Source organism: Ovis canadensis, chromosome 6 (assembly GCF_042477335.2).
Source record: "Ovis canadensis isolate MfBH-ARS-UI-01 breed Bighorn chromosome 6, ARS-UI_OviCan_v2, whole genome shotgun sequence".
NCBI lineage: Eukaryota > Metazoa > Chordata > Mammalia > Artiodactyla > Bovidae > Ovis > Ovis canadensis.
Genome location: NC_091250.1, coordinates 116,135,629 through 116,152,742, shown reverse-complemented (window position 1 = coordinate 116,152,742; position 17,114 = coordinate 116,135,629). Strand labels below are relative to the sequence as shown.

Below are 17,114 nucleotides of genomic sequence, written 5' to 3'. Positions count from 1 at the left end.
TTTATCTTGATAAGAATTAGCTGATGTTTCAGAAAACAAACCCTAAGTGGCCACACTGCTGGCTCTAGAAGTTGACCATCCCTGAAAACCAAATGTTCATATAGGAAAATCTCAAAGAGAAATTTAAAAATCAGGGAATCTAAGGGAAGGGAATCTAAGATATATTTAGTTGCTTATTCATTCATTCTTTTGGCCAGCGCATATTAAACAGGGTCAAGCAGTACATGCAAGGGCTCTGAAAATAGTGTTTCGTGAAAGATTTCAGTGCAAAAGACTAACTGCTTTTCTCTCTGAAAAACTTCCTGCATGCTGCTTGACAGTTGTTTGACAACTGACCCTGCACTTTCTCTTCTCCCTCTAGTGGTGAAGAGAAAACAGTTAATTTTTTATTTGAAACCTTAAAACTCCAGCAGATGTTTTATCTTATTCATGTAGAAATATCTCAGCTTGATCTATTAAAAGAAATCACTAGTATAATTTAGATAACAGTCATGCTAAGCATTTTAACCAGGACCACAGTGTTTAATATTGGCAGGAAAATAATTGATTTCATCAATAATTCATGTGGACAAGCATGTCTGGTAGAACTTGTCCTCTTTGGAAACTAAAAATAAGAAAAAAGATGGCTAGTATTTTAGTGCCTGGGGTGAGAATGTGAAGCATTTTATGCAAAATAAAATGTTTATCATGAAATAACAGAATAAAGTTCAGAAGAGGTATAAGAAAGCATAACTGAGCCAAAAAATAAGATACACATACGTAGAAGAAATGGGGTAAGTGCATATATCCAGTAATAACACTGTCAGTCTTGTCAGTTCAGTTCAGTCACTCAGTCACATCCAACTTTTTGTAAACCCATGAACTGCAGCATGCCAGGCCTCCCTGTCCATCACCAACTCCCAGAGCTTACCCAAACTCATGTCCATTGAGTCAGTGATGCCATCCAACCATCTCATTCTCTGTTGTCCCCTTCTCCTCCTGGCCTCAATTTTTCCCAGCATCAGGGTCTTTTCAAATGAGTCAGCTCTTTGCATCAGGTGGCCAAAGTATTGGAGTTTCAGCTTCAGCGTCAGTCCTTCCAATGAATATTCATGACTGATTTCCTTTAGGATGGCCTGGTTGGATCTCCTTGCAGTCCAAGGGACTCTCAAGAGTCTTCTCCAACACTACAGTTCAAAAGCATCAATTCTTCAGTCAGCCAAGTAATGTCTCTGCTTTTTAATATGCTGTCTAGGTTGGTCATAACTTTCCTTCCAAGAAGTAAGCATCTTTTAATTTCATGGCTGCAGTCACCATCTGCAGTGATTTTGGATCCCCCCAAAATAAAATCATCCAGTTTCCACTGTTTCCCCATGTATTTGCCATGTAGTGATGGGACCGGATGCCATGATCTTAGTTTTCTGAACGTTGAGCTTTAAGCCAACTTCTTCACTCTCCTCTTTCACTTTCATCAAGAGGCTCTTGAGTTCTTCTTCACTTTTTGCCATAAGGGTGGTGTCAACTGCATATCTGAGGTTATTGATATTTCTCCCAGCAATCTTGATTCTAGCTTGTGCTTCATCCAGCCCAGCCTTTCTATGATGTACTCTGTATATCAGTCTTGTAGGAATCCTAATACCTAACTATCAGTTGATAAATTATATAGTTGTCTCTTATTTTAGTTTTTCTGTATTTTTCAGTGAGGAAAGCTTGAGATGGCATGTATTAACTTCGAGGTAACATTCTCATTATTGTGGTTACTAATTTGCCCTATAGTGTAATTGTATCTGATTGCATTAGGGTGTCAGAGGTTGTAGGATGATGTTTTAGGAAGAACCAGAGAGTGTCAAGATTGAATTTCCCAAATAGATCCTTAAAGTTAGGGACCAACTTTCATGCGTCCTTTTATCTCTCACAAAATTAGCTCAGTGTCTTGACATGTTCTTAAAGTAATTTTGAATCATTTAACTATAACTGCACCCCTGGCCTTTCCCAAACAAGACATGATACTATCTAATAAAAGATATATAAATTTGCTTTTAAAAATACATGCTTTTAGGGACTTCCCTGGTGGTCTAGTGGCGAAAATTCTGTATTCCTAATGCAGGGGACCCAGGTTTGATTTGGTCACACATAGAACTAGATCCTGTATGCCACAACTAAGACCTGGTGCCGCCAAATAAATAAATATTTTCTTTTAAAAAAAGCATAAGACCTTTACAGAGAAAAAAATTATACTTCTTAAAATTTATGCTTCAAATCTAACACACACAGAACATACATACAAAAAATAGTGAAAAGGATATTGCACTCCCTGTTTTCCTGTAGTGTGAAAAAATAAGTTACAGTCATATGATTTTTAATGTTATGATTGTGAAGTCTATCTCTGAAGAAGCTCAAGAAGAGAATTATACAATACACTTGCCATTTACCTTCATGGAAGAAGGGGTTTGAACCAACTGATTTTCAGTCTGATATGCTCATGCCAGACTATTTTCAGTCTTCAGATTATTTGGGATTTTATCACAAGAGTATCTGCTTATTTCACTACATCTACAGAAGAATGTGTGACATTATCTTTACTAGCAGTCTAGAAAAATGAAAGATCTGCATTCATCTAGACTGGCCACAGTGTGAGTCAGGTCAAATACAAGGGAGGCATTGTGCTGTTGTAGCAAAGCCTGGTTTGAATTCTGGCCCTGATGTTTATTATATAAACATTTTAATCTCACCGAGCCAAATTCATTCTCTGAAGAATGATATTATATGCTATCTCCCCTAGGTGATTTCTGTGAGAGTTAAACAAATAATAGGTAAATCACCCAGCAAAACTATTTTGAGAAATTAAACATGCTGCTTTTAGCTGTGTAACCTTGACTCAGCTCAGTTCTCTTCATCCCTTCTAGTTCCCCACCTTTAAAATGGTATACGAGATTCCCAGGTGATTTGTGCACATTTAGGAAGCACTTCCTAATCTGCAAGCTGTATCCCGTGGGTCAAATCTAGCCTGCCTTTATAAATAAAGTTTGGTTGGAACACACAAAAAGAATATAAAAATAGAATCTGTCTCTGAGGACCATCATGAGAATTAATTAAGATGATCTGTTTAAGATTCATGACACAGCACCTGGCACATAAGACTTACTCAGAAACCAAGTGGCCTGTCTTGTACCTGGGCCTCTAGCTGCTTTTCCCTGGCTTGTCTTCCCCAGTGTCCCTGTCGTCACCACCAGGCATCTCATGGAGAAAGTGGAAATGTGAGTCGCTCAGTCGCGTCCAACTCTTTTGCAACCCCATGGATGGTAGCCCGCCAGGCTCCTCTATCCTTGGAATTCTCCAGGCAAGAATACTGGAGTGCCTTGCCATGCCCTCCTCCAGGGGATCTTCCTGATCCAGGGATCAAACTCGAGCCTTGGGCATTACAGACAGATTCTTTATTGTCCAAACAACCAGGTCTCATGGAGGGCCACATGGATTTGTTGCATGTGGTCATGGGAGGAAAGTACCTGAGAACAGTCATAAGGTACCCACAGAGACCTAGAAGAAAGAAAGGGTGAAGCGGAGGGGTTCACTGCTTCCTGCTCCTGCCATCTTCTTCAAGACCTCCCCATTCACATCAGAGTGAAAGCCATGTGACTGCAGAGCAATAAACAAGCCCCACCCCCCACCCCTATCCCCCAGCGAAGTAGAAAAGTGGGCAGGCACTGTTATAAAATACCTGGGAGAAGGGAAGCCAGTGAAGAGGAGCACTGCGATCAGGATGACAAAGCTCAAGACCCTCTTCTCTGATGGCTCGTCCCATTACAGAGACAGGCCTGCAGAGACAAGGCCTTGAGGAGTGCACGCAAGGCCTTCCTCCCCAGGCCACAGTGCTCTCGGCTGTGGGCTGCAGACGCATGTCGGCTGTCTGGCCTGTGTCCCGGAAGATTCTGCCTGGCATCCCCAGGCCTCAAAAAGGGCGCTTTGATTCTTTGAAGACAGATGTTATTGGCTGGCTTTGCATTTCCTCTGGGAAGATAGATCTGACAGCCAGAGGCCAGAGCATACCACAGTGCTTATCCTCCCTTCGTTCTGGGCTGAACTCATCCTGGTTGTCTGGTGAGCCAACCAGGCTTATCTGGAAAACCACGACAGAGAGATCATAGCAGAGTTGCTCTTGTTGTACATCTGTTAACTTCAATTTGGAAATTTTCAGTAGGGCTGGAAGAGTAGGGCAAGTAAAGCAGTGAACTTTGGCATCAAAGAAACTGAGCTTTGAAACCTAGTTTTGACTTGACCAACTGACTTAACCACTCTAAGCCTCAGTTACCTCATCTCAAAAGTGGAGATGATAGTATCTACTTCAAAAGAGTATTTTGCAGAATGAGATAAGGTACATAAAACTCAGCAGTGTCTGGCACATAATTGTGTTCAGTGAATTGTTTAAAAAAAAATGGAGAGAACTATGCATGCACTCACAAAGTCTTAAGTCCTTTCAAAGTTAGCCCGCTGTGAGCCTCAGCAAGAACATTTGAGCTTGGAGGTTAGAGCTAAGAACAGAGTTAATTCTGGGTCATGATCACTCATGACACAGCTTCAGTGAGCAGACAATTAAATACCTTTTGGTGATTGTTCTCAGTTGCTCACCTGTGTTCAACTCTTTGTGGCCCATGGACTGTAGCCCGCTAAGCTCCTCTGTCCTTGGAATTTTCCAGGCAAGAATCCTGGAGTGGGTTAGCGTTTCTTCCTCCAGGGTTGGATCCTCCCTTCAGACCTGGGGATGGAACCCGTACCTCTTATGTCTCCTGCATTGGCAGGCGGATTCTTTTCCACTAGCGCCACCTGGGAAGTCCTAGTGGTAACTGCTGCTGCTGTTAAGTCGCTGCAGTCGTGTCCGACTCTGGGCGACCCCATAGACAGCAGCCCACCAAGCTCCCCCGTCCCTGGGATTCTTCAGGCAAGAACACTGGAATGGGTTGCCATTTCCTTCTCCAGTGCGTGAAAGTGAAAAGTGAAAGTGAAGTTGCTCAGTCATGTCTGACGCTTAGCGACCCCATGGACCGCAGACTACCAGGCTTCTCCGTCCCTGAGATTCTCCTGAGCCAGCCTTAAATCCTTATAGAATACTGTTTAATGAAGTAAAAATAAATGTTGTTGACAGATCTAGCTACTTCTCTTTGTACTATGTTCCCTGTTTTACAGACTCCAAAACTTTCTCTTGTTAATTAAGGCTGTATAAACCCTACTCACTCTTACTTTCTCATTAGCCACATTGAGTTGATTATAATCCTGAATAAGTATTGCTGACTTCAGGGGTATTAAAATCCTGCTGTGAATGGCCTCTAATCTAATTAAAAGATAGTCCTCATAGACTCATCAATCTTCGGCTTATCACTTCAGTGTCTTTACTTTCCCTTCCCTTGGCAAGGGTCGGGTCTTCGAGGCCTCTCAGCCTGAAGAATGGGCTGGCCTTGGCCCCAGCTCTCCTGCTGTCTGTTCAGCTGCACAGGAAAATGGATTAAGATTAAAAACAACATGACATGACCTTCGCTTTTTCCCAGATTGCTCTCTTGCCAAACCAAACTCCTAAGCACTAATATTCTTTTAACTGTTACTTGGCCCATATTTTATTATTTTAAAACTGGATAAATGTGTCTTACCACAAAAACAGAGAAACATTTGTTAAAACTTTGGTTGGTTTTTGAATCCTTAGAATATATCTTTGATCTGAATATAGAATTCCTATTTTAACTACTTTTTTAAAAAACCTTTATTAGGATCGCTTTGAAAATCAGAATAGAAAGAAACGGGTTTTTTTCCCCAATAGAGCATATTTTAATTTTAATACATAAAGTATTATGTATTATTTTAATACATAAAGCAAAACAGTGTTCTGTAGCCCACTTTCATGTCATGGTTATAAACATAGTCCCGGACCAGTCTGTTCGAGAAGCAATAGATTGTTTAATTTCATTGGCAAAGCATCACGCCTCTGCTTATAACTATAAATCCAGATCTCTTTTTAAGAAACAACTTCATGTCGGTTTAGTGAATGGTTCAATATCTACCTCTTGTCCAAAGCCAGCTAACAGGACTGACATTTGAGAGAATAACAAAAGGATCTCTCCTACCTTTCATCCTCACCTCTCAGGTTAGAGACCTCAGAGTTATGCACCTGGATTGTATCACCCTAATTACTTAGAGAAATACCATCGGAGAACTCTAGTTTAACTTTATGCCCTAAGCTTTTATTCACAATAATTTTAAAAACCATCTTTGTACTATATAAAACCATTATCAAAGGTATTACCTATTGAGTTGTTCATTGTCCGCTTTATAAAAAATAACCACAGAGAACATTCTTTTCAGAACCATCTAGGAAAACATCCTTGCTGGCTCACTAGTGTGGTTTTTTTAAAAAATATTTTATAGATAATAAAAAGCTTGGTAAACCTTTTTTTCTCCTCCTTCTTGACCCTAGGAAGCTCCAAACAAAATTGTGTGCTTAATTAATTTTTGATACACATACTCCTGTCCCCATTGACTTTACCTTCTTAGTTACTAGATTCCTGAACTTTTTTGTTTGTTTACATGGCCTTATATTTGTTTTACCTGTATATCATTAAAAACTGCCTGATTTCTTTTGAAAGTGAGATTATAATAATAAATACAAAAATTTTATTAAATACTCAAAATGTTGAGAATACTGTTTTTGGAGGAATGGATTCAGAAGACAATATGCCTGTTCAATTTTTTTTTTTTTTTAATCTATGATCAGAAAAATAGAGTATACACATACATACCATCCCTCGTGACATATTTTATTACTTACCAGCAGGGGCTTTTTTTTAATATGACTATGGTAATGTTACTGTGGTTGAGCCTTACCTTCATTGAATTGGTTCTGTTTCTAATTCTAAAATTTATTACTTAGGCTTCCCCTGAGAGATCGACAAGAACTCAGCAAAAAGAATTTCAGACTTACATTTTGGATAGTGTGATGGATCATTTGCTTGCAGCTGATGTTTTACTGGGTAATATTATGTTATCTTCACTTTGTTAAAAAATACTGGTAATCACTTCCCTTCTTTATTTAAACTCCAAGTATACCACTGTTTTAACTTCATCTTTTTCCTTCTTTCCTGTGCATTTTCGCATCGTATTGGTATTTTCCTTTGAACCTGGCCTTAATGATCAGCAACGGGGACTACTTAAGCTGCTTGTGCACTTTCGTACATTCAGAGGTGGCAGGAAGGGGACAAGGAAAGAGAAAAAAGTGTTTTTAAAACCATATTATGCGAACAGGCTCTATTTTTATAAATTAGCTAATACTTTTAAAAATTAACTTATTGTAGTATAGTTACAAACAAGCAAATTATAAATGTAGCACTCTGTGAATGACCACCCAGACAACATGCCTCTGTAAGAGCAATTGATGGAAAAGAGCTACCAGCACCCGCAGAAACTCCCCTCTTCCTTGACCCAATTACTAGTCTCTGAGTCACTGCCTCAACTTCTAAAATAGCAGATTCATTTCACCTCTCCTTGAACCTTATCCACACAGGATCACACAACATGTATTCTCTTTAGTCCAGCTTTTTACACTCAATTCTGTGTTCCTGAGATTTATCCACATAGTTGCATGTGGCAGGAGTCCATTCCTTTCTGTGTAATGTCCTTTTATGTGAATATATAAATTTATCCAATTTGTTGTTGATGGACATTCAGTAGTTTCTAGCTGGAGACAATTAGAAATAAAACTGCTATCAATGTTCTTATAGGGGTCACGTGTCTGTATAATATTTAATATATATCTGTTGAGCATATACCTCGGGTGGAATTATTGGGTCATGGGTATCTATGTTATTCTTTGGAATGGTTTTTAGGACATGAATTCAAAGCACATTAAAATGTGTTTCTGTCTCTATCTAGTTAAAACTATAAAACACAGTGGAACTAACATAAAACTGATAAAATTGAAAGGAGAAGGAAAAGTAATGATTTAGCATATTTGCTACTTGAATTTCTGGTGATTATATGAATCATAGAACCTCCATGCTATTACATTATCATTATCTTATAAAGTAAATTTGCCAAGAAAATCTTTAATTTTGTCATAACATGCAACTCTCAAAGCATAGTGTCAAGTCAAACTTTTGTATTTGTTTTTATCATTTGGGAATCTTTGTATAGTATCAGTTTTACTACATAAAGACACACAATGAAAAGTTTTGCATCATGTAGTAATTTAGAGTTAGGCAGGAATAATAATTGCAATCAGTAAAAACTCCAAATTTCTAGAAAGGAGGGGCTTAAAGAGGTCATTCTCCATTGGAGGCGGAGCCAAAAGGATTAGCCTTGAGGCAGTATGTACACAGCAGGCACACTCAAGACGCTGGGGCAACTATGGAAGTGAAACAGTGCTGATAAGGATCATGGAGGGGGCAAAAGGTACCCCTTGGCACCACCACCACTGATTATTCCTAATTCCTCTGGACCTCTCTTCTGCCAAAATTACTTCGTTGTGCTTAAAGATATATTCAAAAAGAGAACAGTTGAATGGTTTCCATTATCCTTTATTAGTTACACAGTATCAATTTACAGCTAATAAACTGACAATTTTTCTCTCAAAGGGGGACCATCTGTCACTGAGTTTAAGTTGAAGAACTGTTTTCTTATCACAGACTGTCATAAGATAGAAAGTTCACAGTCTGCATCCATAACATTTTTATGCTGCAGAAAGTATCTCTTTCAACATTTATCATGACTTCTGGCCATGAACATCATTTTGTTTCAAGTGGTCCATAAGAGTTACGAGTCTTATTTCTGATTATAGTAGGTGTACTCATTTTTCCTTCGCCTGACTTGTTTAAGGGTCTGGTCGATATCCATTTTCTTAGACTTTTTTTTTTTTTCCTGTTGGAATTTAGGAGAAGATGCATCTCTTCCTATCACCAGTGGAGGAAGCTACCAGGTATTGGTGAACAATGTGTTTTATTTCACACAACGTGTGGTGGACAAGCTTTGGCAAGGCATGTTCAACAAAGAATCTAAACTTCTTATAGATTTTATAATTCAACTAATTGCACAGGTAATCCATTGTCATATTAGCTGTCGAGTACATGTTTTCCTATTGCGAAACTTTTCCTCGGGTATCAAAATTGTTGGAAATAATTGTAACTAATAAGATAATGAATGTTGACATTTACTGTGAAGCTCAGCTTATTAAAAGTGAATAAAACTTTTGCATCATAACCATTTCCCCGTTACCTCCTGGCCTGGCATCCTCTTTCTCTCCAGCTCTGGGCTTCCCACTGTCTTCCCCACTGACATCACTCTTTCCTGCACTCATAGCTGGATAACTTCCCTTTGGTTTAAAGACCTTATGTTAACAGGATTTGATAGATTTTCATAGTATGATGAAAGGTTTACAGAGCATGAAGATTTGCTGTTAAAGGAGTATTCTCTTCTTGCAGTTGAATCGTCACAAAGTCCATAGGAGCCCTGTTTCTTTGAAAATGTCATTTTACTGCCTGTCTGGGGTTCCTTTGCCTGGTTTGGCACAAGCGACAAATCTCATTCAACACACGATGTAGCAAGTAGGAAAGACCCTTGCCATGTGTTGTTAGCACGTGGGGCAGAGGTTCTTTCATGTCATCCAAGAATTTAAGAATAAACTTGTATGTAAGTCAGAGAAAAGTTCTCAAGTAAGATGAAAGTATAACGTCAGACAGAGTTTTTACTAATGTTTTAGGTAATTTGTGTGTAATTTTGAGTAGATGCGGATCACCCCGACAGAACTTGTGGGAAGGACACGCTATCTGGCTGGCACCTCCTCGTGTTCTCAGGGAGGCTGCTTCACTCCCAGGAGGGCTGGCAGCTCTCCTCACCAGGAGGTTTATTTACACATAGCACTCATCTCCTGACATCACATTTATGTGTCTCTTGGGCTCAGAACCTAATAATAGCAAGTGCTTTGTATTTTTTGTTAATAACTCGGCACCCCAGTACTTAGCATGGCATCTGGTATGCAGTAAACCTAATAAATATTCATGTGTGAATGATAAGCAGAGTTTGGGGGTTTGTTTTTGTTTTTTTCCATTTTGCTAAGTAAAGTATCTCTCATTTATCTAGTCAAAGAGGAGATCCCAGGGGTTGTCACTGGATGCGGTCTATCACTGCCTCAACAGGACCATCCTGTACCAGTTCTCCCGGGCGCACAAAACCGTCCCGCAGCAAGTAGCCCTGCTTGACTCTCTCAGGGTCCTGACTGTCAACAGGAACTTGATCCTGGGCCCTGGAAACCACGACCAAGAATTCATCAGCTGTCTGGCTCATTGCCTCATTAACCTGCATGTTGGGAGGTAACTTTTAGGTTCAGTTTAAACTGGTCTTTATTTTATTAATACTTTTTTGATGATAGCATTTCTTTTTTCTGTAATCTCAGTTTTACTTAAAATTTCATGAGAAGGTAAAAGACAAGTATTGAATTTTTGCAATGAGATAATGATTTTTTTTGCTTTAATTTCATATATCTTTTCTTTTAGTTCATCACGTGCTATATATATTTTAAAAAGATTGTTTACTTTTAAAGTAAGTTAGATTCCCGCTGTCAGAGGTGAAGAGGAGTAAAAGGATAGGAATGCAGTAAATAAATGCAATATGGGTAAAATTAGTATTTTTCCATTGAATGTTTTGACGGATATCTCTTTGGTGTCTTCTGGGGGCCAGGCATTGAGTTAGGGACTGGGAAGAAATATGAGTAAGTCAGGTCCTGTGGCAGGTCTTGAAGCTCGCAGTCTAGGAGGGAGGACCAGTGAGTAAGCACAGCCAGTCAGACGTGCTAAGTGCTCTGCTAGAAGCGCAGTGCTCAGCGAGAAAGCATGTGACAGGTGGCCTCTGCCTGGGAGAGAGGAGGAAGTTAACCGTCCCAAGAAAATGAGGAAAAGTGATATCAGAACAAAGCGTTCACCTGTGTGATTTCCCAGAGGGCAAAAAGAAAACGGTGCATAGGAGACTGCACGTATTCCTGCTGCTGCTGGAGCACAGAGTAGTGACATAGAGATGGGAGAGAGCGCACAGACATATGAGGAAAATGCTCATAAATGAACTTTTTGTGATTTTTAGGTAAAAAATGTTAATAGTCATCAAAAAGCCTCTGAAATAGTATGCTCATCTTAATGCTGTAATTTAATTTAATTACATTTAGTCAAGTGGATTTGTGATATCACTCCTTAAAAATGACATTTCCATGATAAATTAGAAGTTCTGTTTTGTGAATCTGCCCAATGTCTGTCTGCCATTAATGGAACTTTGTGACAGAGCCAGCATTCACTTGTGTCTGCAGAGTAATAGTCATTACAGTTTGCAGCTACAATAATTTCCTTCATAGAACTTAAACTGCCTGGAATTTTCTAGCAATGTGGATGGATTTGGACTGGAAGCAGAAGCCCGCATGACTACATGGCATATTATGATCCCCTCGGACATTGAACCAGATGGTGGTTACAGCCAAGATATTAGTGAAGGTAATTATCTCAATTTCCCCCCCACACCTTTATCTCCACTCATTTCTGATTTTTAACAGCTTATTAACCAGAAATGTATTAATACATCTTTTGTTACCCAAACATTATTGACCAGAGATGTTTCAGTATTCACTTACATAACAAATCACTGGCCACAGGCATTAGTTTCTGCAAAAATCCCCCGGTCGATAATGTGTTAGGATATAGCCAAAAAAACTAACTTTCAGAAACTGCCAACATTGACAATCTGTCTCCCCGTAGGGCACACCTGAGCATATACCAGTACACCCACCAGCATACACTGACATGCTGGCTGTATATCTCCTTATGCTAGGATGGGTAGACCACTAACCACTGATAATGCTTGCCCTCCACATTTCAGAGTAACACTGGAAAACTTGGTGGTACATTTGCACAAGTAGTAGCACAAACACTAAGTTGGTGTTTATCATTAAGAGAGCCAGCTATTGGTAGTATTAGGCCAGTCCCAGTAGAGGCAAATATTGCTTGAGACAAGTTTCAGCACTACCATTTTTATTCTTTCTTCCTCTCTTTTTAAATCTAGTTCTCCCACTGATTTTGTTAAGTTCCATGCACTGAAGTCTTCGAGTGGATTGATTTCTAATTTCCAACAATGTTCAGTTGAAAAGATTAGATAATTACAGGAGTGTTTGTCTCTCCAGCAATGTAGTGTGGTAGTTCTACATATGATTTTATCCTTTGTCCAGTTCTTATTCTGTCATTCATTTAAGCATTAATTTGTTCTGTTATTTCACGAAAATTTCTTGAATCCCAGTGATTGTTTCCTCCCAAGGAACTAACTCTAGAAAACTGGTTCCCAAAGTGAAGGCTCAAACTAGAAACATTGGCATCATTTGGGAACTTGTTGGAAAAGCAGATTCTCTGGTCTGACTCAGATCTGCTGAGTACGCAGTACTCAGATACTCTGGAAGGTGGAGACCAGTGATCTGTTTTAACAAACTCCCAAGTGATCCTGCTGCTTGCCAAATATTGACTGATCTAGAGCAGTAGTCCAAAGTAAGATGGAATTTAGTAGTAAAAACTCTAAAAATGTTTATTATTTCTTTCCTTTTGCAAACTATTCAAGAACAGCTACCTTATTAGTGAGTGTACTTAAATATTGAATTGTCCAAAAAGTTTGTTCAGGTTTTCCATAGGATCGTATGGAAAAACCCAAAGGAAAGTTTTAGCCAACCCAATTTAGATCTAAAATTTACTTTTAAGTGAGGAGAATATTCTTCCCTTTCAATATAAGCTAGATAATAAAATGTATATGTAATTTCTAGTTTTATAAATTAAAATGCACTCCTTTTTCTTGAATAGAAAGTTACTTTAAATTTTCCAAGTAGCCAACCATGTTTTTGGTTATCTGAATAATCGTTTTCTTTCTTTCTTCTGTTTTTAACTGAGCTGGCTATAATGTGAAGCTCTTTTTTTTTTTTTTTTTTTTGGATGATTAATTGCTGTACATCTAAGTTGAAATTCTTAGATGTAAAACAATTTAAAAAATACTAACTACCTTTGTATTATTTTTGATCAGTTGCTGTTTTTCATTTCCTAGGGCGTCAGCTTCTCATAAAAGCTGTCAACAGAGTTTGGACGGAATTAATTCATAGTAAGAAACAAGTCTTGGAGGAGCTTTTCAAAGTCACTCTACCTGTGAATGAAAGAGGCCATGTGGACATAGCTATAGCAAGGCCACTCATCGAAGAAGCTAGTTTGAAGTGTTGGCAGAATCATCTGGGTAAGAATGTTTACAGATACCATGTGGCCAAAAGACTTACACATGACTATCCTATATGGGTGCCCTTTAGATATGAAATTAAAACTTTCCGCAAAGAATATTATGATGGCAGTAGAAATGAAAATCAATACAGGATAGCCCATTCTAGAATGATTATATTGTATCGGGCTTCCCTTGTGGCTCAGCTGGTAAAGAATCCACCTGCAATGCAGGAGAACTGGGTTTGATCCCTGAGTTAGGAAGATCCCCTGGAGAAGGGAAAGGCTACCCACTCCAGTATTCTGGCCTGGAGAATTCCATGGACTATACGGTCCATGGGGTTGCAGAGTTGGACACTACTAAGCACTTTCACAATGATTATGCTGAAATTAAGCTTTTCTTCTTAGATTTTTTTTTTTTAATCTGAGATGTGTTATACATCAAGGTATCTATGAGCTTGGTAGATAATATATTGCTCACAACTTTAGTATGGTCACCATCTTGGCTACGACTCCATACCCCTTATTTGTAATTCTAAAGTGCGAAAACCCTAAAAATCCAAAATGTTATTATTGATTTGATGCCAGAACTCACTTGGTGGCAAAACCTAACCTATCTTTGTTTATCCTACTAGGCATGAATATTCATACATTTTGTTGCAGAAATATTAATTATTATTTTATTCATTATGGTTTATTACTCTAGATCCTCAGATGGTATTGTATAACATATAGTATACATACCGTATCACCTTTTAAAATCCCAAACTTTTTAAATTCCAAAGTATACACAACACCATAGACTTTAGGTAGGGCATTGTGAATTGTTATTAACATAGAAATTGATGACAGGTAAAATAAATTTGCATAGCATTGCAGAGCTATGAGGTTTCACCCAAATGTGAGTCCAGCCAGTACAATAATTACTAAGCAGCTATCCTTACACAAGATAAGTAGATGTTGTATCTAAGACAGCATTTACAGATGCTTTTGATAACTACAGAAATGTGCTTTGTAACTATGATGAGAAACTATTAAAAGTAAGGCAAGTAAATATGTGGAAAAACTGTAAAATACTCTTAATTTTAATTCTGTAGCCCATGAAAAGAAGTGCATAAGTCGAGGAGAAGCTTTAGTGCCCACCACACAATCCAAATTGTCCCGTGTCAGCAGTGGCTTTGGTCTTTCCAAGTTAACGGGATCAAGAAGGAATCGAAAGGAAAGTGGGCTTCATAAACACAGCCTTTCCACCCAGGTACATCGTTTAGTTTTATTAATGATATTAGAACTTTGTATTTCAAGGTTTAGTTACAGTGTTTTATATAATACACTTAACACATTCAAGCATATGATTTGAATCGACTCTCAGTATTTTTGCTTTTGGACAGATAACTCTGGTTATAGGGTCTTCTCCCATTTTATTATGATACAGTTGCACTATGAATGTTGTGTATTTGATCCATGTCATGAATGAATATAAGATGAGATTCAGATATTGATATATGATCAGACTATAGTTTTTTCCCAGTTTTTTCAAGCATTCAATACTTCTGTTATAAATAGTTATATAATTTTAAATCAATAACAAAATGACTTTTTAAATAATTTTATTAGACACACCAATTTTTTGATTTTTTTTTTAACTCCTCCACTCCCAGCATTAATTTCTTCCTCATCATACTCTCTTTGCCATCTCAGAATCTCAGTGGCAGCCGTGAAAAGCATCTGGGAGAAACCATGTGTATGAGTCATTCCATGTGTCTGGTCGGGCTCCCTAGCAAGCGCCTTCTGAGAGAGAGTTTAGTGTGCAGGCTGCTTATTAGGGGTGCCCTTGATATTTGTGGTAGGAAGAAAAACAAAGCAGGACTGGTTATGGGGAAATGTCAGGGTACAGTGCAGGTCTGGTGACAGACCAGGTAGCCCCAAGTGGAGCCTTGGTACCAAAATGACCTGGCGGAGTTAACTTGTACTGAGCTGAAATGGCTCAGCCCGCTTGCCCCCAAGTCAGGCAGTGATTGTGGGGTACACCGCAGCTCTCTGCAGCTGAGATGATCCCTGAAGTACGGACAGCACACCCAGAAGCTGTGGCAGTGAGCCCTTCCTTGAAGGGGCAGTAGGGGTTGGGGTGTTGGGGTCTTAAGTCCATCACATAAGCCTCCATCAGATTCATCAGATAATTCATCCTTCACAGTTTTTTTGTGGGATATCTGGGATGTTGTTGTGATGGCTTTAATAGAATTTTAACTAACTGCCTTATCTCAAGGCTAGTTAACATTTTCTTTTTCAGAAAATCCATGAAATAAGACTCTTTTTCCACCCATTATTAGGAGATTTCTCAGTGGATGTTTACACACATCGCTGTTGTTCGTGACTTGGTAGACACACAATATAAGGAATATCAGGAGGTAAGAGTCAAAACCATAATAATGGTTTGTTTTGCATTTTTCACGTGAGAAAAGACTGTTCCCCTTTTTATGTTCCTACTCCTTTTAAGAGTAAGTTGCTGAACTGCATTCATCATCAAAGGTGATGCTTTTAGTTATTCCTGGCAGCAGCTACTTTGGCCATCGGTTTTAGGACAGAAACAGTGGAACATCCTTTGGACAAAGTGCATCAAAAACTGACAGGCTGGAGATCAGCACAGCTGAACCCTAACAACATTCATGACCATCATATTTCATATGTTTGTTCCTGATAAAAATTAAACTGTCAGAAGATCCCTCTTTCAGACTTAATACAGGGATCATCAACATGCACATCAAAGTCTCTGAGAAGTCTCTTGAAATTCTAAAAAATTAAAACATAAAAAGTTTTTTTTTTATTATTGTAAGTGCTTGGTAATTTTGTCATTAAAAACTTCAGTGAAATATTCTTGATTAATTCATAATTACTTGACAACTTATTCTAAGTATTTTATTTCCATGGCAGCTAAATTGTATGCATTAAGGATTTCTGAATGATAAGCTGCTAATATTTTATGGGCATGATACTAGATACTTAGTTATTCCAGGTGATTTCCTCCTGTCAGGAACACATGAGTACTATTATGGTATCATATAACATCAAGATGACTTCTTCAATAACCATTAGCGTTAGTTATATAAAGAGATCTTTATTCCTAGACTTTAAAACTATATGCTTATATTTCATGAATCTTAGATAAGTTAGTCCTAAGCATCTACTGTTGAAATGTTACACACTTAGGCATTTGACAATAGCAAGAAGTTATTCCACAAGTCATAAGTTTCCCTTGTAGTAAGTTGATTTGAATCTCTCCCAGTAGCCAAGTAAAAATGATTTTCCTTTTCTTTTTATATAAATGTTAAGTTCCCTATCAGAACTGCATGTGTATATTCTTTACCTAAAAGTACCGGAAATGTTACGGAGATCAGCAGGTATCTTAGTGTGTTGGCAGTATTTCTTGACCTGGCTTTGTAGATTTTCTTTTATTCTTGTTCTGGTAACTGCTTTACAATCTGGGGTGGGGAAGGGGATTGAGCCTTAAACTCATGTCTTTTTTTATCTCTCACTGAACAAGCCATTACATTTTATTTTCATAAATAATATTGCCATCTTCCCTGTGTCTTGAGTTACAAGTTTCTCCTACACTCTGGTCGAGTGTACTGTACAGGCTGCCCTGTACACACCTTCTACGGAACTTGGCGCTAAAATAATCCCCTTGGGCCATGACTAAAACCCCACCTTCTCACAAAATAGCTTATTTCAGCCATAAATAAGTGTAATTTTACTTTTATGATATTGACTGAAATGGCATGGAATTGAGTTCTGTTACCAAATACTAACTTGGTTTTAAGCTGTGTATAGACTTTTAACTGTTGCTCCTGCTTTTGCTTGAACACCAACCTGGACTCCCCTCCACCCCTA

At 38.4% G+C, this 17,114-nt stretch overlaps 1 protein-coding gene across 14 annotated transcripts in view; it reads left to right on the top strand.

Moving 5' to 3' along the window:
- The window catches only part of WDFY3 (WD repeat and FYVE domain containing 3), a 281,120-nt gene that overhangs the window by 202,560 nt on the left and 61,446 nt on the right, over nucleotides 1–17,114 (top strand). For 13 of the 14 annotated variants that reach the window (XM_069594602.1, XM_069594596.1, XM_069594599.1 and 10 more), the window contains 7 exons: nucleotides 6,893–6,992; nucleotides 8,889–9,049; nucleotides 10,093–10,322; nucleotides 11,377–11,486; nucleotides 13,069–13,251; nucleotides 14,327–14,484; nucleotides 15,557–15,634. In XM_069594602.1, coding sequence (XP_069450703.1) covers nucleotides 6,893–6,992; nucleotides 8,889–9,049; nucleotides 10,093–10,322; nucleotides 11,377–11,486; nucleotides 13,069–13,251; nucleotides 14,327–14,484; nucleotides 15,557–15,634 — 1,020 coding nt within the window. The remainder of the gene's footprint in view (nucleotides 1–6,892; nucleotides 6,993–8,888; nucleotides 9,050–10,092; nucleotides 10,323–11,376; nucleotides 11,487–13,068; nucleotides 13,252–14,326; nucleotides 14,485–15,556; nucleotides 15,635–17,114) is intronic. The other variant, XM_069594601.1, reaches the window with a different exon arrangement.